Genomic DNA, 24,571 nt, shown 5'->3' on the forward strand with positions numbered 1-24,571 from the left:
TTCAGGGATGACTCCGGTTTATTTCCATTCATAGGCTTTTAGTATTGTACTGTTTTGACTATTCTATGTCTGTAAACCAAGGTGCAAATGCAAATTTTGACTCCTATTTAACTGCCATGTTTCTCAGTAATCTTTTGCATCCATTTCTTCAGACGGAACAGATGGGTGTAGAATCCAAATTTGCCATCACGATCACAACCTTCTCCCCAGGAGACAATACCTACTTGATACCACCGTTCTTCTGTTGGATGCTGGTAGGGAGGAAAGAAGTGCCACAGTATAAAAAGGGAGGGTCAGCAAATTGCAAATAGTACATGTAGGTCATTTAAAGAAAGGTGAACAATAGCAGCAGCAGGATCGTGTAAGCTACAAGACTATAAGCAAGAAAGAGGTAGCCCATGGACATTTCTGAGTCTAGTTTTTCACCCTTATTTGAAAAGGGTTGGGATGGGGAAAATATTCAACAACAGAATAAATTAAGGGTTATGTCAAGATAGGAACTTCAGAATTTGGGCTGGGTTAGTGAGAAGGTTAAGTTAAGATGATCCTAACAACCCTGGCTGGTGATTGCTTTTGGTAAGACTCCTAAACTGAGATTGAGATAGTTGCTTTTAAAAAAGTTCTGACATGCTGAGGTTTGTCTGAAACTGACCTGAACTCAAAAGTTAGCACTGTTATAATTCAAGGGCTAAATCTGCTGTGTACATCAACTTGTATCACACTCGCGTACGCCACACTCAGTGATAATTGGGGAAATTCCTGCTTTCCTGCTCTTAATGATATGCTTAATTAACTGTAATGCTCTTAAAGTGAAGAAGATGCAGTCCTTTTAAGAATATTGCTGAAAAGAAGAAATGAATGGTGGCATTAGCAAGAGAAAAGGGCACACTGGTACTTGCTACAGACTGATGAACAGCGGACCTGTGACATCAGCAGTTTGCCCATTTATGTTTTGAAGTCACCCAGAGAAACTTACCTTCATGACAAAAGGGCCCCCACTGTCACCCTCACAAGCGTCTCCTCTCTTGCTTTCTTCAGGACTATAACCTAAAAAAAAGAAAGAACAATTGGTAAAGAGGCTGCACTGTCTTTTCTACATTTTTCTGATTTTTCCCCCATCAGCTTTTAATGTAGTTCCTGAGCTAATCAGTTTGAAACTTATGAAGCTGTGACCTGCTTCCTTTGCTGTAATGTCTTACTTAAATTTATAAACCTAGGTTTACTTAGTTTAATTGGAGTTATTTTCAGCTGGGATCACTCTACATTACACCAAAGGCTAATTACTGGTTGTTTTCTGGCTCTGTGAACACAGACAATGCCTTTGATTTGCCAGTTGGTACACAAAAACTCCATGACTTTGTGAGGTGTTTAGCATGTTTGCTATCATAAGATGTGCAGGCAATCATGGTTTAAATGATCAATCTATATAGAATGATTTCAAACAACTTCACAAGATACTATATTTAATATCAGATCTTTTATTTATTTTATTTTATTCCTAGGCAAAGTTCTATACATTTTACCTAAAAACATTTGGCTAAGACTCTGGAAATGGTTTCTTTCAATTCACCATAATCTTTCGAGGGCTTTATAAAATGACGGGTTAATGAATCAAACAAGTCATAAAAAGCTCTTCCATAAGTGAGATGGATGGTCTCTAAATATGATAAAATAAAATGCAAATAATATGGTAGAAAATTGATGTTTTGTTTCAGGTCAGATGCTCTATATATATTTTTTCTATTATAAACTTCAACTCATTATGATATAACTTTTTTAAGCCAGGAGTGAGTTGTTATAGAAGTTGCATTTCTGGCTGTATGCATTAAATAAATAAATTACACCACTAAGAGCATAGCACTTTCCAGAGAGAGCTCAGGTATAAATCTACTAATTAAATTTGCTTGTCACTCATTTGGTCATTACTCCTCTACAACCTGGTCCCATCTAATGACTTGGAATTTTAAGAGGCAGAGCTGTTGACTGGAGAATTACTAGAATTGATGTCCATTACATCTGGAGTAGACTACATTTGAACACAAGGTAAAAAAAGAGTGCATAATCATTGGCTTTTCACATTAGAGGGATTTGTTTCATAGTTGCCTATTTTTCACTTAAACAAGCATTTAATCATAATTTGAACAGCAATTAGCTTGATTCACAGAATGTTCTAAGTCATTATAGTTTACAAATAAAAAAGATGATGTTGCTTTACCTAAACATGGCTTAAAGTAATGGATGAACCTGGCCAATGTATGGCAAAAGGTGATGTGGCATAGTGCCCAAAGTGTGCACTGTGGAGACCAGAATCAAACCCACCCTCAGCCATGGAAATGCACTGTTAAAATGAGTTTTGGCTGGTCAATCTTGTACACCCCAACCTACCTGATTGTTACAGAGGTAAAATTGAGATTTTTCAATGTAAGCTGCCTGAGCTCTTGGAGGAAAGGAGGGATAGAAATCTAATAAAACACAACCTTCTAAATTAGAAACAGTTTTTTCACCCTCATTTAGGTTTTGTTTAGGATATATCCAAGGCAACTTAAATTAGGGTATGGTTCTACACCGATGTGTGCCATTTCTAGAGGTAAGGGGAAAAGATGTGAGAAGTTCTATGTCAATTTCATTGAGGACCGCATCAGCATTGCGGTTGCCCGAGTGGGTGTGGCCAGGATGGGTGCGGCCTACTGGGTGGGCGTGGATGGAGTGGGTGTGGCCTACTGGGTGGGCATGGCCAGCTCTACATCGTTCGCGTCAAGGGTGCCTGTGGGGGCTTGGGCAAGAGTGGGACAGATCTGAGGGTCTCTGGCAGAAGGGGGTGGGACCAGGGCAAGCGCCAAGGCATGGTCCATTTCTTCATTCCTCACAAAGGGTGACACCTCCCGAGCATGTACCCAGGGGGCGGAGCCGACGGGCAGGGGCTGGTTCCTCACTTTCCAGACGGTCTTGTGGAGCTAAGACTGAATGCATTTCAGCATAGATGGCCACTACAAAATTGTACATTGGCTCCCGGCCGGCCTGGGCCAGGGCCAAGGCAGCGGGGGCCATTTCCTCACTGTTTCCAGGATGGCTTCGCGGGCCACACGAAACTACTTCGTGGGCCGCATCCGGCCCCCGGGCCTTGTGTTTGACATGTCTGTTCTATGTTGTATGGTAAGTGAATTAGAAGGGTTCTTTTGCCTAACCACACTGGTGTCCATTATTCATTTATTTATATTTGGAGAAAGACACTCGGTTACTCCTTTTGCTCACTAGAGAGCAAAAAAATGGAGGCAGGAGTAGTAACAGGTTGAGAGTTGATAGTCTTCACACTTGTACGGTGAAAATAACTTTCCTTCATCCTATTGGCCGGCTGATGTTCCTTGCATGGTGGGCCATGAAAGCTGTTATTTGAATTGATCAGTACCCAACAGCAAACACAAAGAATCATGCCTACTTCTGCCTCAGCATCAAGTACCTAGGAAAACTCACCTGCACAGAACATGTTGTCTGTGACTTTAATATTAGTGGATGCCTTACAGATGTCCCGGCTCACAATGGGGAGATTCACCTCTTGCAGCACGCTAGGCAATTGTCGTGACCCTGCACCCCAGGTGTCAAACAGATTACCCCAACCAGTAACACGGCCTTTATATCCTGTTAGCAATAGGCTACGGAACAAAAGTGGAGTTGATTAGAAGATTCTGGAGAACTTAGAATGAGATAGATTAATATAAGTAATAGAGATATGGTGTATCATTAAAACAGCTCATTTATATTTGCCCAACCTGGGCAGTATAAGATGACCTTCCTCTTGCTCCCCCCCACCATCTGAAGTGTTTGGCAGAGATCAAGTTATGACAAGAAGGATGACACAACAAGTCAACCATCTCACTAAGAACTGGGTGAAGAGATTGCCTGTAGAAATCACAAGAAGAAAAGGGAGGATTCAGTAAAAATAAACAAATTTTAGAGCACACTTAAGTATTTTGCTCATTGCAAATGCTGCTCAAAGCTTGAACTCTCCTAGGCAAGCTCTCTTTCTATTGCAGTGATGGCAAACCTAGGGCACGGGTGCCAGAGGCGGCACTCAGAGCTCTCTCTGTGGGCACGTGCACCGTCGCCCCAGTCTTAGGCCTTCAGCTGGGTTTTATAAAACCTTTTCGCTTTAGGCCTCCACTGCCGTGTGCAAAAAAAAAAAAGGTTCAATCAGTCAATTTCAACTTCTCGCGGGGAAAAAAAAGATCTTGCAAAGTTGGAATTGATTGATTGAACTTTTTAGTCCCACCCAGTCTGCTGTTACCACTGCAGCCACGCCCACCCAATGGGCCACGCCCACCCAATGGGCCACACCAGTGGTGGCGAACCTATGGCACGGGTGCCAGAGGCGGCACTCAGAGCCCTCTCTGTGGGCACTTGCGCCGTCGCCCCAGTCCTAGGCCTTCAGCTGTATTTTATAAAACCTTTTTGTTTTAGGCCTCCGTCGCCGTGTACAAAAAAAAAAAGGTTCAATCAATCAGTCAATTTCAACTTCTTGCGGGAAAAAAAAGATTTTGCAAAGTTGGAATTGATTGATTGAACTTTTTAGTCCCACCCAGTCTGCTGTTACCACCGCAGCCACGCCCACCCAATGGGCCACACCCACCCGGCACCCGACGATGCATAAGTGGGTTTTGGGTTGCAGTTTGGGCACTCAGTCTCTAAAAGGTTCGCCATCACTGGGCCACACCCATCCAATGGGCCACACCCACCCGGCACCAACGATGCATAAGTGGGTTTTGGGTTGCAATTTGGGCACTCTGTCTCTAAAAGGTTCGCCATCACTGTTCTATTGCTTTGAAAATAGAAAAAAAATTGCTTTTCTTAAAATGTGAAAATGGAGTTTTTAAAAATTCTTACATTACACTTCCATTTGCTGTCCTACAGCCTAACTCCTTCATCAATATTTGTGACACTATGAATTCCTTCCTCTCTATATTTCTTGGTTCTTTTCTACAGAACAAGTGAGAACTCTCCAATTTCTTTGGCAGTCCCAGGGAGTTTTTCTCTTGCAAGGTTTCTGCAACTAAAGACTTTCAGTTAAGATATTTGAACTCCTTCATTGTGGTGCTTGGATCTTCAGCTACATGAGAGCTGGATGGTGGGAACCCTAACAGAGCTTAGTTATCAAGTCAAAAAAATCAAAATGGTGTCCATGAAAAATTGTACCATTTGGACTGCCATCATGCTTTTTTATCTTGACCTGCAGATGCCCATGGCAGAATTCAAATTCATACTGTGCCAATGGATAGAGAAGATGGAATCTAGATATCAGAGAATGCTTCAATCCACAAAGTTGTGCAGAGTTAATTACCAAATATGTATGACAGGCTGTAAACATCCTGTAGAAAATGTCTCTTGGATTTCCTCCATTCAACATAATGAGCTAACACAAATCAGAAGTCAGATAAAATGAAAACACAAATCAGATAATTAGAAGCCTTATCACTTGGTTTGCCAGTAGCCTAACACAATTAGCAATGCAGGCAGGGCCAATAATCTTTTGTCATCATGCCTAGCTGTATTCCAAGGAGGACAGAAATCATGCTGAAGATTTTGCATTTGACAGTGATGATCTTTTTCATACAAAGGCCAGTGAGGAGCTCAAACAGATGCAAAAGCTCTACATTGCTTCTTATGAATGCTGCCGCTTATTGCCATTCCTTTTTCCTTGAACTTGATCTTGGTGCCAAAGGGCTAATACTTCCTACCAAATTCTATCCTTCTGCCCCACAGAGGACTGAAGGCTCCTGGATGTTTTCTTAGAACTTGGTCCCAACAATTTTAACACAGCTAATCTACGGATGCCTCTTGCATCATCTTTGGCTTTATTTTTTCCAAGCTAGTGGATGTGAATACTGATTTTCTCATTTTTTTTGTTACTCAAAAGAAGCAACTCTACAGACGGCTAAGAGCATCCTTAATATTCTCTAAGCTTGGTTGTTTTCTTGCAGATAGCACTGAAGACGTTACCTAGCTGAGTAATAAACATCTTCAAGAAAATAATCACGCTCAGAATACCAAGAACTCCACAGTTCATCTACAAATACTCTCTTCTAGTGAGACAATTAGAGGCTAGAAATTAGTAGTAGCAGTTATGGAGCTGAATTTCTTATCATTTACTTGAATATCACATAGTGCTAAGCCCCCCCCCCCCATTGTTGCCACTCTTTGTAGAGAAAGAGATAATTGAGCTAGGTTTCTCAACTCTTACCATCAAAGATATTTACTTTTGCCTTTTTACCATCCCATAGTGGGATGGGAGCATTCATCTTGTGGACTGTGAGGTTTGAATTTACTGAATGCACCAGAGAGTCACTTTGACACCTGCTGAATTCCTGCTTCAAACTGTAAATGGGCTAAGCTTTCCCTGAATGTAACCTATTCTTGCATAGCTATTCAGCCCCATCATTAGTGCTTCCTTTAATGCATATGATAATGAAGTCTTGACAATTGTGTATCCTCTCACTTTTAAACACCTCCACACAGTGGCTCTTTATGGTGTTTCCATATTTAGTTCAGCCTTTGTTGCATGTTTCCAGCCTTTGCATCATGCCAGAATCACAATTTGTTCATTCAGGGTCTTGCCGTTTATGAGCCCCACTGTCAGTTTCTCCAAAGATTAAATGTTCCTTCCCAGAGACTGAAGAACACTGCAATCCTTCCTGCTTGTGAGATTGTGAAAAGCCTAGGAGGAGAGACTCTGTACAAAGAGTGCTGGACAGTGGCTTTGTTTGGCAGCAAGACACCAGGGAAAAAATTTGCAGACGTTCCAATATCGATAATTGAGATAAGGAGTAAGAAGGTATATACATTACAAAAGGAATGTGAGAGAAAATGACTTGAGAAAAATTAAATAAGTTAAGACTTGATTTCTTATATTTTTATCCTATTGTGTAAATACATAGAAAAACATGCTGACTTTGTAAACAATGCATGTGAATCATAGAATCACAGGGCTAGAAGGTACCTTGGAGGTCTTCTAGTCCAATATATTTACTTGCATCTAATATTAAATCATACAACTATACCTTATTAGTATAGGTCAGGAGTAGGCAACCTTGGCTCTTTTATGACTCGTGGACTTCAACTCCCAGAATTCCTGAGCCAGTCATACTAGCTCAGGAATTCTGGGAGTTGAAGTCCATGAGTCATAAAAGAGCCAAGGTTGCCTACCCCTGGTCTAGGTGTATCAGAATAAAATCCATCATTTGTTTAATTATTGACTATGTATCAATTCTCGCCCTCCCCCGTTTGCATTGTGGGATTGCGTCATTCATATTTGGCAGAAAAATAGTTGAATTATGCTGGCACAAGGTTTCTTTTCTTTTCCTAACATTGGATTGATCTTGATTTACTTTAACACTTTTTCCAGTTTTTAAAGAAACTACAAAGTTTTGTCTCCTTACCTCTGAATAACCTGCTTGGTAGGCAGACATATTGGGTGTACATAATCACTGAAAGGTACAGGCTTAGCCAGACGTAAGAGTGCAATGTCCCGATCCAGATTTTCCATCCAGTTATATTTGGGGTGGATGATGATTTTATCCAGGAAGAGAATTTTCTCCTTGCCCTGCTCATATCTGAATATCCAGAGATGAAGGGAAAAAATGGAATTTTGAAATGCTAATGTCAGGACATTTTTAACCTTTCTATACTCTTTATAGTATGAACATCAAACAGTGGTTTAACTGACTTCTCTTCGTCTTCCCCTTGTGTTAGTTCTTTATTATGATTACTATTAACATTACTGAATGTTTATCCAGATAGAGCACTGTGAGCTTAACAAGTAGGATAAAGTTATAGTTTATTATCATTAAACGTTAAATGATGGAACCAGAGATTCAACTGGTCTCAACAGCTTAACAAAATTGTCAAGCAATTTTTTTATTCACCAACACGTGGTTTAGAAACTGAAGACAGTCAAGGGATATTGTATGTGTCCATCACAGTTAATTATTAACTGATAGTTTCTTAATATAGGACCATTTTCAGTCATTCTCAATAGAAAACATATTCTAAGGAGAATGATTGTAAGAAAGGCTCATTTCTTTCACCCCGGCAGCACAAGGTTATGTACTCTATAACTGTAGGGGTTGGCATCAAAGGAAATTGCAGTTTTGAGCAAGATGGGGCTCTGCAATATCGCAGAAATATATCTGTGCAAGCTGGTTTATGAGGTGGCTGAAGGGATTCGTCTCCTCCTTAAAGCATTAATGTTGTGTCTTTGCCTACTCTCAGCTCATATATTTTAAGCTTAAATATTTTAAGTCCACAAGACCTGGGTCACGTCTATCTAGAGAAAACTAAACTGAAATAAACCCTGCATCCTGGAACTTCTAATTGCCTGCAGATGTGAACTAAATGGAACTATAAATAAGAGGAGCAGGGTTTAGGAGTCCCAGAATCGCTGGGAGTTGGGTGGCATATACATTTAATCTATTATTATAGTTGGTCATCCGGTCAACTAGATGTTTAGACTGGATTCGGCATTTTTATCTACCAGTTGAGTCTTTCCCAAGGACCTAGGTAGCCATAGACAGATGTTATTGTTTGGGTGTGTTAGTATTGTTGCAGGATGTAAGCTGTTTCAAGTAAAGCTTTTTGAAATTGACTGATGGTGATCTTATCAATGCTGATGTTGTTCAAGTAGTATTTTGGGACTGCACCCAAAAATACCTATTGCAACTATCACAATTTTTACTCCTTTTTGCAGGTCTTTGTATTTTGTGATGATATTATTAAGGTTGGGGGATTGAGGCATTTCATTCTTGCTAACAAGCCTGCTGCTCTGTCCTTGTGATTTCCATTTCTGCCCCTGTTTCAATAGATCACCACCTCCCAGCAGAAGAGGGGGATGATAGAAGGCTGTTATGTGGTAGAATGTAGTCTGCATTCCCAGGAGAGAGGGAGTGCATTCCAGAGGAGCAAAATACAGTGAAATTTGGATAGTTGTGTGGGAGAGAGAGAGAGTTAAGGTAGGGCCTCCCCAGTAATTCTCACAATATACAATATAGTTCAATGGTGCAAGTAGTCTGCTTTAGTTTGGCAAGATTTCTGCCTATGGGTAAAAACAATAGAGGAAATTGCTTAGAAGAATCTCAGTGTGACTTTCTTGATTTTTGGAGCCTGACAGTTATGACCTACACTCAGTATATAATTTGACTGGCTCATAACCTTTTAAGCTCTTACCGTATCCTGTTATGTTTGCCAAGCCGTACAAGGAGGTCATCAGTTGTGTAATTTTTATCCCAGGGTGGATACAAAATGCAATGCGCAGCAGTGAGGACCCAGCGATTGCTGATGAGACTAGCACCACATACCAGCTCCTGTGGTTTCTTCTTGAATAGCATGACTTGCCTAAGTACAATAAAATTTGAAATGCAGAGTGTGGGGAAGCAACTTTTTCAGGACTGAAACACTCTACAGATAGAGAATGGGTAGACTGCAATTGTCAGATATGACTTGCAGGTTATCTTCTTTGTATTGATAGGTAGTTCCTCTTACTGCCCAAGGTTCACAAAGAGGAAAGAGGCAGAAACTACCAAGGTCATACTTCTTTTAGAAAGTGCAGCGGGCATCTCATACATCAACTGATACAGTCAGTGTCAGTAATCAGGCGGGCACACACAGGAAGGAAAATAAGCAAACTCTCCCCATTCCATCTCATTTCCACAACCAGACTTACCAAGGAGCGCTGCCCACTTCAGCATCTACCCCCTTCACAATTCGGCCTTGCAAATAGGACTCCAGTAGCTCATTCTCAGTGGGGTCAGAGATTTTCTTTTTCTCAAACAGGGGACGGATGCCACAATCTGGAAATATAGCCCCATCCACACATGACTGACTAGTTCACAAGTGATCCTATCTTTCATAAGCCAAATTTCTGCTAGGAAGAGATGACAGTGAGTAGCTAGCTTCTGGCATAAGAACTGTTCCTGACGGGAAGTGTGTGGGCAAACCTTTTTAGCCTCTCATCATTGGAATAACTACTGGAAGATGAATTGGGAAATGAGTTGGGTCCTAGCTATTCCCTGTATGACTGATATTAATTTAAGGCACCTGTCTAACATTGCCATTACCTCCTTTTTCCTCATTTTGTGAACAGAAGGTCTGATCAGTAAAATAGAGTCTTTGGAAACAATCCACAAAATGTTGTTAAGGTTCTGTCAAAATGTCTATATTGTATATTTAAATGTAATATTCTTTGGAAATAGGACGGTGTTTTCTATCCTCTTGATCTTGGTTAAATTGCCCCTTCTAAATTGCCCCTTCTAAATTTGCCCCTCTGAATTTCTCCAAGGTCAATTTCTTTTCCCCAAGGGCCCCTTGCATCGGGGTGGAGTTCAGACGATTGAATGGAGCTGAGTTTTTAATGGCCGGATGCCCTTCCTGACGCCTACACAGAGTTCGCAGCAGACAATTACTCATTGCACCCAAAGAGAAAAATATCTACCACTACGTAGGATCAAACTCATAGCCTCCAGATTGTGATGTGAGAGCTCCATCTCTAGGCCACTGCATCGCCCACAAGGGCAATCTATACACCCTTCTAAAATTGGCTTAAGAGTATTTGGCTAACTGTTCTTGAAAGAGATCTCTGCAAGACTCAGCTTTCTTTTTATTTGCATTTCATAGCCATGGCCTGTGAAGTTTCAGTTTTTGGAGCCAAAGCTGAATTAAGCCTCTCCACTTTCTTCCAGAAGAAGTCTTACTATTACTTAAATTAGGTATTACCCCTCTACTCTCTCTCTTCCCTATCATGAAGCCTGGACTTAAAAACGACATTCCTTGTGAAAGCCATGTGACACGAAGAGATGGTGTTCTTGGGGAATGAGGCATAAGACCTGGCTGTCCTCCCAAGCCTTTGGCTAAGGTGGCTGGAGACCCACCTCTGGATATTGTTCTGTGTTGTCTGCTGAATTTGCCATCTAGTTCTCTCCCCTCCCCTTTCTAGTTCTTTTGTTGTATGCTTTTCTTTTTATCATATTATTTTTATTCTGTTTATTGTACTGAGAGTCATTCAGAGTCTCTCTAGAGTCAGACAGTGCCAAATCAAATCAATTCTTGGCAAGTCAGCCTCCCAGCATAGGTGCATACTTACACACAAGGGGGGTGGGATTCCTGCCAGTTCAACAAATTCTCTCTGTGCAACTTACCAACATGGATGTTGCCTTTATTATACCCAAAAAGGTGCAAAATTCCCGCCTTAGTGCACATTGGTTCTCTCGTCTACCAACCTCAGCCACTATCAGGAGTAACAACAAAGTGTTTGAGTAATCTGCGATGTCTTGTGTAGTGTGTCAGTGGATCATTTTAGATGACAGCACTGGCCGAGGCAGGATTCTCCTCCTTCAATGTGGGCTACTTTTTATTTGCTGCGCTTAATTGATCCCACAATTAGCTATTATGACAGCACCATTCATTAGCCTCCTTAATAACTCAAGAGTCCACACAGCTATGTTGAAAAAAGAAATGTGCCGGTGCAGCCTGAATGAAGCATGCAAAATGGCCTGTTTGGGTATACACAAAAGGTGGAAGTGGAGATATGGAGAGACAGACTTTAGTACTGACTTCCTATCATTCTTATTTTTCACAGCAAATAAACCTATTTCTCTTATTTCTATCTGCCCACCTCCTATTGGACAATGGGCAGGTACCAATAATAAAACCTTTGAGGAAAAAAGAAAATGCACATAAACAAGTCACCTGGTTACAACTACAGGCTACGTTTTTGTTTTACAGTATATATGTTTTCTTTTGTATCAAATATTTTAACATTTTTAGTTGCCCATAGTCATTTAGGATTGGGGCAGAATTGCAAATATTGTAACACAGTCCAGCTGAATAATTATTTATAATTATCTCTAAACGAATTTAGACTTTGGTATGCCATTCAAATGTGTAGCCTCTAGACTGAAAAATATTACGTACCTCTGTGCTGACCCCATATTAAATGAGGAGCTATATTATCTTTTTTCTCTAATTTCACTAATGTTCTTTCTTTAATTGATTCCTTTCCTCACCTGCTTCGCCTACACCAAATGTCTTAGGATCAAAGAAAGTTTCATGTTGCTGGATAGTAGTTCGTCCTCCTATTTCTTCCTCAGCAACATCATCGGCATAATTTAGATTGTTTTCTGAAATGGAAGAGGGACAGGAAAATACAAAAAAGTAATTTATTTAACAACATTGTGAGTTCTCTATCAGTGGACTAGACACTAGAGCAGTGATGGCGAACCTTTTAGAGACCGAGTGCCCAAACTGCAACCCAAAAACCACTTATGCACCATTGGGTGCCGGGTGGGTGTGGCCCATTGGGTGGGCGTGGCTGCAGTGGTAACGGCAGACTGGGTGGGACTAAAAAGTTCAATCAATCAATTCCAACTTTGCAAGATCTTTTTTTTCCCCGCGAGAAGTTGAAATTGACTGATTGATTAGACCTTTTTTTTTTGCACATGGTGGCGGAGCTTAAAGCAAAAAAGTTTTATAAAACCCAGCTGAAGGCCTAGGACTGGGGCAATGCCGCATGTGCCCACAGAGAGGGCTCTGAGTGCCGCCTCTGGCACCCGTGCCATAGGTTCGCCACCACTGCACTAGAGCATTACTGAGGACATATCAGGAGGCCTATGGAGTCTTAGGAGGGGGAAAAAAATAGTCTGTTGCTATGGTAGTTGCTGGGGTCCAATAGGTTCCTGGATTTGGTGGGGACTCATCTGAAGACTTTTTGTCATCAGCAATGCATGTTATACTCAAAGAATTACAATTGGAAAACAATAATTCCACTGTAGAACCTCAAGAAGTGATCTCTATTAAATATCAGCATGCCTTCCCAAATACTACATTCCTTCAGTGACCACAGAAATAAAAGTCTGCTCCTCACCACAGTAGTTCAAGTTGCAATAATTGTAGGTCATGTTTGGGTGGTCTACGTAGCACCAGACCCCTTCCTCATCATGATCAGGGTTGCGGCAATAGTTCTCCACCAGGGGCACTCCTTCCAGGAAGTTTTTTCTGGCGCTCAACTGTCTTACTTTTTCTGAAGCCCATGGCAAGCACTGGTCTCCAGACACTGTGACAGAAAGAGTCCCTGTATAAAGCAATCCTTCCTCAGATACACATTCTTCCCGCTGTCGTGTTTGCTCTGGCAAAGGAGGAAGTGCTGGAGAGATGGGAACTGTTGTCCGGTTCTCACCTAAAAGGAAGAACAAGATTACCATGAGCATTGATGAAACAGCAATTCAGAGCTGATAAAAAAAACAGTCAGAGCATCTGTTTTCCCTGACATAGACGTGCCAAATCTGAAAGTGGGTGGTTTGGCTCCATACTACACGTGTCCTTCAATTGTTACTTTACATCAAGTATTTATTTTTAGCCTGAATTCTGAGGACAGGCTGAAAGAACTTGGGGTGTTCAGTTTGATGAATTTTGGGGAGACATGATAGCTGTGTTCAGGTCCATGGAGAGAAGTTAAAGGGAAGGAGGCCATGATTTACTATCCATTTCATTATATTCATTAAACAGATGTCATTGGAATATAAGGAAAAAAATCTATACAGCAGTGGAGATTGTGGACTGTGGATTCTCCATCTCTTGAAGTTTTTAAAAGGCTGAACACATCTCATGGTCGTTTTTCTGCATGTTATACAGGACTGGATTAGATGATCCTTCAGTCATTTTCAACTCTAGATTCTAGGATTGCCCAGGATGCCGGTCAAAAGTTGGTTTTGAATCTCAATTATAAATTTAAAAATGGCCAACCTGTGATTGTATGATTGTGTGTCTAATTTCATGCAGATTTTTGCCTAATTCCAAAAGTAGTGTGCAAGCAATTAATGCAGATTTCTACTAAGAGTAATTTATCCTAACTGCTATGCAAGAAAGGAAAGAGTGGGGTAGGTTGAAAAAAAAGAACCAGAAAGAGAAAATTGAAGAAAATTTAAAGTGTCAAGAAAAAACTAGAATTAAATGATGGGGCTTTGAAGATCTGTTTATAAATAGAGAGAGATTTCTTTTGCCTTATTTCTTAAAGAAAGTGGTAAGTTGAAATAGAAAATGGATTTATTTGACTAAATATTTATGTTACCATTTCTGTAGTTCTTAATGGACTTTTGCTGATTAGGACTGAACAATGATCTTTTGTAATTGATTATTGATAAAGTATGATATGTGGAAAAAAGAGATTTTTTAATTGAGATATTAGAGAAGGTGTTAAGTTACTTAAATTGTTTTATGTTTATCTGGAGGTAAGAGGAAGTCATCTTTTATCTATCTTTTCTTCTTATTTTTTATTTTGTTTTCTGTCTCTTTGCACGTCTCTTTCATTACTTTTCTATTTTTCCTGGTTGTATTAGTTTTTTATCTTTGTATTTGTAAACTTGAATAAAATTATTTTTTTCAAAAAAAAGAGTCGGAGGAAAAAACAAAGGCCACAAGCTCATCCACTTTTGATTCTAGCCACGTCCACTTCTTGCTTAGCTCCAGACACTGTTGACATTTGTGTCCCCTACAATTGACTCCTAAGGCAACATATACCCCAACAAAAAAAGTCACACTTGTTTAATCCCCATATTACATAAATTAATACCTGAGCAGAATGTACCTCTGATCTCATGTAGGCTGTCCTTCCCTCACCATATGGAAACTGAATTTAGAGGATATATTGTGCACAAACTCATATAAATTAAGGCAGAGACCTAATCAAACTTTACCTTTTGTACCAGCACTGAGACTCACCACACACAGGAATAGCACATTCTTCTACTCGTACTGCTGGATTACGGGTGTAGCACCAGGGTCCTTGAGGGTGGTTGCCGGGGTTCCTACAGTAGTTTTCAGTGAGATTGGCTTCTGGATGAGTCGTTTCATTGAACCTGAAAACAACCACATTATACAGTAAACGAGGACCCTCCCCAGCATTGAAATTTACAGGAAGGGAGGTATAAACCAGCCAATGTTTGCAAATCACAAACACATATCAGAGCAAGATTACTGCATATATCTTTTCCTATGCCCTACTTCAGTCATGGCAAAACATTTGGTCTCAGCATGTCAATAAATGCCTAACCGGGCTCTGCTGGTGTGTCAACCCACCCACTTTGAGCAAAAGAGAAACAATTCTCTTATTCCCCTCCCCCCCCCATCTAGGCCATCCCAAACAGTGGCACTCAGCAGCAGCACTGAGGCTGGGCCTCAAGTAGAGGACCAGGCCTTGACTTCAGCCCTAGTGCCATTGCTGCCACTCAAAAAAGCCATCTCATGCTGTTCACAAAGGCAAAATTGCTCCACCAGAGCCCGGCGCTCCCCAGGATCTGCCACACGTCACTCACATTCAGGTGATGTTCTCTTTCTGTTGACAGGCTCCTATGGCCTAGCGAAGACTGCTCCAGGTCACACAGCCTTCTTTCTTGAAGTGGCTTCAGAGAATGCTCTTCTATGGCCTCTGAAAGCCATGCAAAAGTACGCCCTGGTTTTGCGCATTTTTTGAAGGCTCCAGAGACCACACAAGAACACAACCCTCCAGCACAGCTTCCAAATCATTCTTGCGCAGCCTCCAAAAATCATGCAAGAATCGAGTGTGCTTTTGAGAATAGATATTATTGGGTGTTAGTGAATCCTGGCTTGTCACTTATGTGTCATTTGTGACACGCGTGCCATAGATTCTCCATCACTGACCTAACAGACCTTCTCTTAATTGTGATCCAGTTGGTGATTTAAAACTAGTTTCTGCCTCAGACAGATAAATGAGCAACGAGTCTTCTAAGGAACCCTGACATCTACCTCCAACACCCCACAATTAGCAGGGGCTGAGAAGGAGTTGAGCACAATTATCAGCTTTTGCCAGCAAACAGCCCCTTAGAGTTAGACAACAGAGGTAAACTTTCTCAGCTACTGTATGTGCTGAAGAGAGCTGTAGATCACACATGTCAGTTTGCATCTCTATGCTGAAAGGTGTTCAACTGTCAATGTGGAAGAAATAACTTCACAGTCCACTAATTTTTTGCATTTAGAATGATTTTTCAGGGAAGGAAGGCTGCTTGTTCTGCTTTCGTCAAACAACGAATATATTTTTCTTCCAGTTGGCTTTCAGTATATTTAAACTGGGTAACTATAGTCTTGTTTTATTAATTTTTGAATAGCTCTGAAAACTGTTATGCACCTGAGGTTTTGTCATTGTAAGCTGACTTAGGATCTGCCTTTAGGAATTAAAAGACAATACAGAACACTTTCTAAAGATAAATAAGCTTACTTAGGTTTGTGAGGAAATTTGCTGGACCAGAACTGACATTCAGTTCCTGACTTGGTGACAGAAATCTTTCCCTTGTAATTCTGTCCTGTTCCTAGGGCACAGGAACCTATCAAGAATTCAAAGCATAGAATGAATGAAACAGAAATCGCAGTATGGAGAAACAAGTTGAAGATTTCATGGTATAGGCTTGGATTTGGAGTGACAGAACATACAGGAGTGATTGCATTTGTCTATACTTGTGATGGCTTTTGAGAAGAGGCCAATGAATGTTGTAAATCGGTCCACCAAATTAATTTTTAAACGTCAGAAGCTATATGAAAATTCAGTATAATATTTCTAATAGACCACTAATATACAGTAAATAGCTATCTAGTGATGTTGTCATTGATTGAATCACAGATCTTTATAAAAAGATAGGTACAATTAATATTTAAAATAATTTAAAGAGACTTAAGAATTAAAAGTACAGTGAAATCAAAGAAATATTCACAATCTTAAGAGATTTTATACCCAGATCTATTGTTTTTTAAACTCATCACAAAATACATACAGTATTCCAATCCCATATCTACCTAATAATGTAAAGAAACAAGAGACAGTACTGGATTATTTTTTCCTCTTGTTTCAATGCCTTGGGACAACATGAAGGCTTAAAGCCATGCTAGAACTAGTAGCTTAAATATTCCATAAATATACAAAATATTTGTTGTAAATTATCATATAACATATTTGAAATTATCAATATCTTTAAGCATGAATATGTGCAACTAAATTCCTTCCCATGTGTACACAGCCATGTACACTATACACACACACACACACACATGTACACTATACACACACACACACACACACACACTAAAACACAACATTCAAAATGTCCCATTGAATTAAAGAGGGCTAAGCTATCGCCTGCCTTTTTCTCCTACTGCTCAAAAAGTTACTTTGTCATCAGTACAGAATTTGCCTCCACTCTCTTCAAAGAAAGGAACCCCCTTGTGCTCACTATCATGGATCCTCCACAATATTTTTACCTTTCAAACACTCATCCAGAGTTGCTCTCTTTTCCAATAGGGTTTTACAAGCTAGCAAAAGAAGAAAAATATTTAGTCCAAAGAGACCAGCAGCTCATTTGTAAAAGGTGGAAAATAATCAAATCTACTTATAATAGGAATTTATTATCATGCCTAAAAGTATAAATGCCTTTTCTTCAGCTTCTCCACAAATTGCTCCCCCATAATCAAGCCATAGAATTACTTCCCTCAATCTCTCATTCTCCTGGTATTTATGACTTTAATTCCCGTCTAGCATAGCCACGGAAGCTGTCAGTTTTAATACATACTAGAATGTATGTAGTATACATATATTTGATACAGACCATTAACTTAAGAATAATCAAGAACTTGGAATGGACATTCAACAATACATTATGTGCAAAATTCTGGTTATCTGAAATGACTCACACAAAACATACCTGAATACTGTGCCCAGAATATATCCTGCAAAACAAAAGTTTTGACTTAGAAGACTGACCAGTGCTAAACTGATTTAGTATTGTAAACTGAGATGCTTATTGAAATGTTGAAGCAAGAAGGAGACATGATTCAGCCAAAAAAGGAAGGAAACTGAGCAAAACATCTTGCTGTCAGTAATGCAGTCTATTGCTGTAATATAACATCATGATCAAGAAAAGCCATTGCTCCTCTCTGTAGTATATTGGGCCAATCACGCCTAGAACTTTGCATCGACTTCTGGCCACTGCATTTTAGGAAAGACTTAGACAAACTAGAACAGTGATGGCGAACCTTTTAGAGAGCGAGTGCCCAAACTGCAACCCAAAACCCACTTATGCATCGTTGGGTGGGTGTGGCCAATTGGGTGGGTGTGGCCCATTGAGTGGGCATGGCTGAACTAAAAATTTCAATCAATTAATTCCAACTTTACAAGATCTTTTTTTTTCCCTGCGAGAAGTTGAAATTGACTGATTGATTGAACCTTTTTTTTTGCACATGGCAGCAGAGGCCTAAAGCGAAAAGGTTTTATAAAACCTAGCTGAAGGCCTAGGACTGGGGCGACGGTGCGCGTGCCCACAGAGAGGGCTCTGAGTGCCACTTTTGGCACCCGTGCCATAGGTTCGCCACCACTGAACTAGAATATGGTAAGCAGAGGAAAGGGCAACCAAGATGTTAAGGGACCTAGAAGGAAAAACTTGTGAGGAACCACTGGGAGCACTAGGTTTAAATTAAAAGGAATTGCAAGGAAGTAGATTTTGACTAAATATCAGGAAATCATTCCTAATGGTAAGAGCTATTCCACAATGAAACAGACTGGCTCAAATGATGAGAGACTATCACTCACTGGAGGATCTCTGAGATCCCTTCCAACCCTTACATAATGAATAGCAAATATTTCAGAGGTAACTCTAGTAATTTTTTAAAAAAATCTTGCTCTACTGTATATAGCAGAGAAAATACTTTGAACTGTTTATAGACTCTAAATACGTGGCTAACTAGTTGTAGGAACTAGTATATCAAATAATACATACTGTTTGGATGTTGGACTCAAAGGCTTCACGGGCCTCCTCATAGACACAGACTTCCTCTAGACACTCCCGCTCTAGATTACCTTTAAGTAACTCTTCCATGAACCCCTTGTTAGCTCGCTTTGTGCGCCTCAGCAATGAAACAGCTTCCTTTTGCTCAAGAAAAACTAGTAAAAACAAAACATCCTGTCAGTGGACCAAAAAGACAAAGATTGATTCTTTTTATATCTGTCTCTTGCACACTTGCTAGAATTTCCAGAAGTTAAAGTTGAGCAACATCTAAAGGGCCACCAGTTCATCAGCTCCGATTTTTCAAACTATAAAAATGGAAATGTCTGAAAAGCAATCTTCTTCTGGAAGTAGGACTGTCATTAGTTAATGTATATCAGCCTTCTCATTCTGATGCTTTCCAAATGTATTGGAACTATAATTTCCAGAATTTCTGTAGGGCATACTTGTTGGGAATTGTAGGAACTGTGGCAGTAAAATATCTAGAGGACAGCGGTTGAACTATATGATCTGAACCACAACAGCAAGAAGCACAGTGCACAGTCCAGAATGCTAATTCAGGTAAAATTCCAAATGTTTCAGTCAGGTGAGCTAGATCACACCTACTGGAAGGGAGCACTCAAAAAAAATATAATGCCTTGGAAATAGTGCTGGATTTAGACTTGGTGAGGCCCTAAGCTATATAAAGCTTGAAAGTAAAGGTAAAGATAAAGGAGTCCCTATGGATTTTACTCTGCTGACCGTATAAAGCTTGGAGGGCCCCCTTGTTAAAAACTTACACTAGAAGGTCTCACAAAGGTGTGTCCTAAAAGGGGATCGTGGGTCATCTCCCCAAAATTGAAAAACATAAATGCCTTTTAATTATTCAATGGCAAGGTGTTTAAAGTGAAAAATACAAATTATTTTCAAGTGAATGTGTTTATTAGTTACATGTTTATCACTTGGTTGGTTTGATCTGTTTTATAGATTATAATCTCTCTCATAGTTTACAGTGAATATAAAAAGACACATAAAATTCTAAAAGCAATAAATAAATAAATCCTGAAATGTTGACGCCCTGGGGATTGTGAGGCTCTAAGTTTATGCCTAAATCCCACACTGCCTGGAATATCAAAAAAACCTCCAACTTCACAACTCTGTCTTTTTTCCTTAGAAGCCCTAAGCATTGATTTAAAATTAAATGCACAGTTTTGTTACCAGTCCCACTATCCTTGATCAACATGAAGCACAGAAAATTTTGTGAAATTATCCAATAGATTACCTTTCTTTAATTCAGCACTGATTTTGCATCTAGCTTTTTTTTATTTTGCTATGCTTTTCTATTCCCTTTCTTTCTTTTTTACTTTGTTAGTTGTTCTTTCTTATCAGTTTTCTTTGTCAGGAAGATTTTGCTCAGTCTGGAAGAATTCAAGATTGCTCTCTAAAAAAAATCTCATGGTTGCATTATTATTTTTAATAACCACAATAAGATATGTGTGTAAATTAAATCTTTGTGAACTTATGATAGCAGAAACACAATTTCCTCATAATATAAAGTTAAGGGTTAGCCCAAATGTATGTGTTTCCTTTTTTTTCTTATTTTCTTTCTTCCTATCTGTAGGGAAAAAAACTTGTTTACTCGCCCTCAAATCATGACTGCCACTGTGATGGCAAAGTTGGATGTCTATTTATCTAACCTTTGTAGTTTTCTCCTAATGCAACATGCTGGGACATTTGTTTTCTCTTTTCCAAATTCAGATATCAGAACCTCCAAATCAAGCTCTGGAGAATGTTAAGACAAAAATGGCCATCTAGTAATAAAAAAAGGAGGAAATGGGACAGCGTAGATAGAAATACCAGAGACACAATGAAGAGGAATTTAAGAATTAACAAATGTATTACAGCTGAAGCTTGGCAGGCTAAAGTCTGTGTGCTCTTGTCACCTAAGAGGAGTCAGAAAAGACTTGGACATGATTATCCTCCCTTATATTCATGGCCCTTTTCCAGGTTAGCTTTTATTATGCAAAGAGCTACATTACTACAAAGATTTATACCACTGATCCAGGATTTCTTCTCCTTTTGTGTTTTCCCACCACCTCTCCTAACTTTTTAAGAAACAAAAAACATTAAGAAAGATGGAATATCTGCCTAGAAACACCAATACACAAACTCTTCAAAGGTCAGAGACCGTTTGAATCTTTGGTAAAGTATAAAGAAGAGCTTTTCTATTAAGATAAGAAAGAACTGCAACCAGAAAGAACTGATTAAGGGGGCTCCTTTCCCATCAATATCACAAAACACACACAGAAAACTGCAAACAGCTTCATCTGATGTGAGTATTCTTAAAATATACATACCCAAATTAAAAAGTTAAAAAAAAAGAACAGCTTGGCTAAAAAAAATCTCAAAAATAGTTGCTTTCCTCTCTTTCCTTCATAAATTCCCCCAATATTTTTCTGCTCTTGTCTTGGGAGTCATCTGCAGCACTATGGATTTATTTCCACAAGTGCTGTATCCCCTCCCTGCCATAGTCACTGTGCCTGGCATTCTTTAGAAAGGTGCTGCTGCTTCATGTATGACAAAGGCCTCCTGGGTGCTTGATCTCCTAGCTTTTCTACCACATACAGGACAATCACAAAACGAACCCTGAGCTTTGTTGTTCTACCCAGGCAACATTGTCATAGAGTTCCTCTGTGAAATCCCACTGATGCCTAAACTGCTCACTCTCTAATCACAGACTGTTCTCTTCTAAAAAGGGCTGGCTAACCTGGCAAATCTTTTTCAACTTCTCCCTCTTCCTCCCTGCTTTCAATCCCTTACCGCTGTTGCCCAGGGTGAGGTGAAAGAAGGTGGCAAAGAGAAGAGTCCTCAGCATTCTGGTTTTGTTCTGCCCCATCTTGGATGCTGCTAAACGCAGAAGAACTGCAAATAAAGTGGATGAAGAAATGTTGCAGCCTAGCCTGGGTTAATGTTGAACCAGTATGAAGAAACAGGAAGCTAGGTCATAATGTGTCAGGGACGATAATGCCCCTCCTGGCTTCTCTCCGTCTTCAATGCACTTTTGCTTTCTCTAAACTTATTGACACACACAATCAATAAAACAGAAGGACCCAGGAACACATTAAGGGGACCCAGGACACCAAACGAGGGGTGGGCTAATCTTATAGTTCATGAAATTAACATCTGACTCTCCTGGCTTAAAATAAGGGAGTATGAAAAGGCAATGAAAGAACTCTCTGTACCATACCTTTAGTACCTACTCTATGAACATAAAAGTCAAAGCCATGTGAAATTTTGATTGATTGGCTAATGAGGGTTCAACCTCACCACCACCAAATATGGCACAAATGGAGATTCACCTGATGGATGATGTTGTTACAATATTGTCAGAAACTATGAAGAATGGCTGCAGGACTTCGGTTTGGCTAGTCTACAGAACAGAAGAAACAGGGTGACATGATAGCAGCATTCCAGTATTTGAGGGCCTGCCACAAAGAAGAGGGGGTCAAACTATTCTCCACAGCATCAGAGGGTAGGATAAGAAACAGTGGATGGAAACTAATCAAGGAGAGAAGCAACCCGGAATTAAGGAGAAACTTCCTAACAGCAAGGACAATTAACCAGTGGAACAGCTTGCCTTCAGAAATCGTGGGCGTTCCATCTTAAGAAGAGACTAGAGCAGTGATGGCGAACCTTTTAGAGACCGAGTGCCCAAACTGCAACCCAAAGCCCACTTATGTATCGTTGGGTGCCATGTGGGCGTGACCCATTGGGTGGGTGTGGCCCATTGGATGGGCGTGGCTGCGGTGGTAACGGCAGACTGGGTGGGACTAAAAGGTTCAATCAATTCAAACTTTGTGAGATCTTTTTTTCCCCGCGAGAAGTTGAAATTGATTGATCGATTGAACCTTTTTTTTTTTGCATACGGTGGCAGAGGCCTAAAGCAAAAAGGTTTTATAAAGTCACTTCCGGTGTAAATCTCAGAAATATGTACATATGTTCACAGAACACTTGTCAGAACCTTTCCAGTAGCATTTTTTTCTTTGACAGCAGATCTGGTATATATAGTTAGCACATAGGTGGGGAAAAGGGGGAGGGGCAACATGATGTATACTAAATTCTCCTTTGCCAAAGAGAAGTTGCCTTAGTATGTGAAGAATCTGTAATGCTAACTTGGGAAGACACACAGTTGCTTACCTGTAAAGTTAGCTTTGCCACCTGGACTTAGTTCTCACTCAATATATTAATCTTTATTCCATTCCCCAAAATATAGTTCCAACTTTTGCTAAATTTCCATGCCTACCTTGCTAGAACATTTCAGCTGTCATGTCTGCAATAACTACAATACCACTGCAGAATCCTTGATGCTCTATGAGCTTTGTTGTTTTCATTATCAAACCAGATAACATCGTCAGTGCCAGTATGGAGTTGGATTTTCTCTCATTTTATATACTAGTGGCTTGCCCTGTCAGTGTTGGTGGGAACGGTCTTGGTAGTTCCTTGATTGGATTGTTGTTTATTGTTAGCTTGTTTGTCTGAGTTGGTAGTTCCTTGATTGGGGTATTGTTTGCTCCTTGATGGTCTCATGTTAACCTTGGTGTTAATCTCTGCTCACGGGCTGATGATTGCTGGTGGGGAGGTGTTTTAGTCTTTTTGTTTCCTTTTGGGCTTTTTGATTGTCTCTTTTGAATGGTATGTAGATGTTTATTTCTATGTGCCTGTTGGTCTGGATAATGTTACATAGATGCCTGATTATCTACCATTTGTTATAGCACTGAAACACTGCACCGTGTTGCCATACCATTTTAGGAGAACAATTGTCAAACTCAACAATTGCCATATTATTTCCCGTTTTGCAGAGAAGTTGTTGCTCTAAAGGAACAACTAGTCAGTTACCCGAGGATGTGGCAAACAACTCCAAAGCTTCATAAATTTTATAGAAGGTAAATGATGGATTTCCATAGTAATCGGATAAGAAAGTTCGAGTTTTTTAGGTATAAGATTTTTGCCTTTGTCTGTAGAATATGTATTTTATATGGATGTGCATATGTATATAGTAATGATCTCTGTTTACTGAATATGAATTGAATATAGTTCTGGGAAGACTGTAGAATTTATTCATGAATAAACCAGAGCATAGACATTTTTTGCATTAAAATTAAACCAGACTGTCCCACGAATAGCCTCTTTATGAAGTGTTGTATCTATTGAATAATCTAGCTTTCAAGAATTTGGGATCTTGTTTACCAACTTCAAGGATTAGAAGGCATATCTAGAAAGAGACAAAGGTTGTCTTCTTGCTTGCCAGCTGAGATAAACATTTTACTCTGTTACATATTTGACTTAAGGGTTTGTTTCTTTGATGCTTGCAACTTTCCAGTGTAGCCTACAGCGCCTCATATTTCCCAGTGATCTCTGATTCAGACCCTGCTTAGCTTTCAAAGCTTAGACAAATTCAGCCAGGAACTACCAGGCACAATGAATTCTAGATTCTTGTGGCCAAGGCAAAATCATTGGGTGGGATTAGACAGCAGATAGAAAACACACCATGTCAGATCATATGATTCCTATTGTCATTTGCACACTACAGTAGTACCGGTAGCCAGTGATAGGCACTTCATTGGTTTTGTAATCAGTCAAATGAACAAGCTGTTGTAAAACCATTTGATATTATGCTAGGATGCCTACTCTCCATGAAAGCATTTTCTTGTCTGTCAATTAGCATATTATCAAGGGGTGTAGAGGAGAACAGAGATGGCCATAAATATATATAT

General features: G+C 39.9%; 1 protein-coding gene across 1 annotated transcript; it reads right to left on the bottom strand.

Moving 5' to 3' along the window:
- On the bottom strand, positions 1-21,753 carry F2 (coagulation factor II, thrombin). Its single transcript, XM_015824123.1, has 14 exons — positions 21,618-21,753; positions 18,813-18,976; positions 17,742-17,766; positions 17,302-17,352; positions 16,268-16,373; positions 14,755-14,891; positions 12,902-13,213; positions 12,045-12,158; positions 9,707-9,833; positions 9,211-9,378; positions 7,428-7,601; positions 3,472-3,650; positions 977-1,047; positions 1-251 (listed from the first exon to the last, which is right to left on the bottom strand). The coding sequence occupies exons 1-14, from the start codon at positions 21,691-21,693 to the stop codon at positions 108-110; spliced, it is 1,848 nt and encodes a 615-aa protein (XP_015679609.1). The 5' UTR covers positions 21,694-21,753; the 3' UTR covers positions 1-107.
- Between the last annotated feature and the right edge of the window lie 2,818 nt (positions 21,754-24,571).

Source organism: Protobothrops mucrosquamatus, unplaced genomic scaffold (genome assembly GCF_001527695.2).
Source record: "Protobothrops mucrosquamatus isolate PMUCROS unplaced genomic scaffold, P.Mucros_1.0 scaffold2131, whole genome shotgun sequence".
Lineage (NCBI taxonomy): Eukaryota > Metazoa > Chordata > Lepidosauria > Squamata > Viperidae > Protobothrops > Protobothrops mucrosquamatus.

Bases quoted from the DNA above. Each gene is read 5' to 3' on its own strand.
- F2 (XM_015824123.1), bottom strand. From the start codon at position 21,693: ATGGGGCAGAACAAAACCAGAATGCTGAGGACTCTTCTCTTTGCCACC. The intron at 9,379-9,706 runs GTAAGTCTGGTT...TATTGTACTTAG, and splicing joins GAAGTGGGCAGCGCTCCTTG to GCAAGTCATGCTATTCAAGA. The intron at 7,602-9,210 runs GTAAGAGCTTAA...CTGGATATTCAG, and splicing joins GGCAAACATAACAGGATACG to ATATGAGCAGGGCAAGGAGA.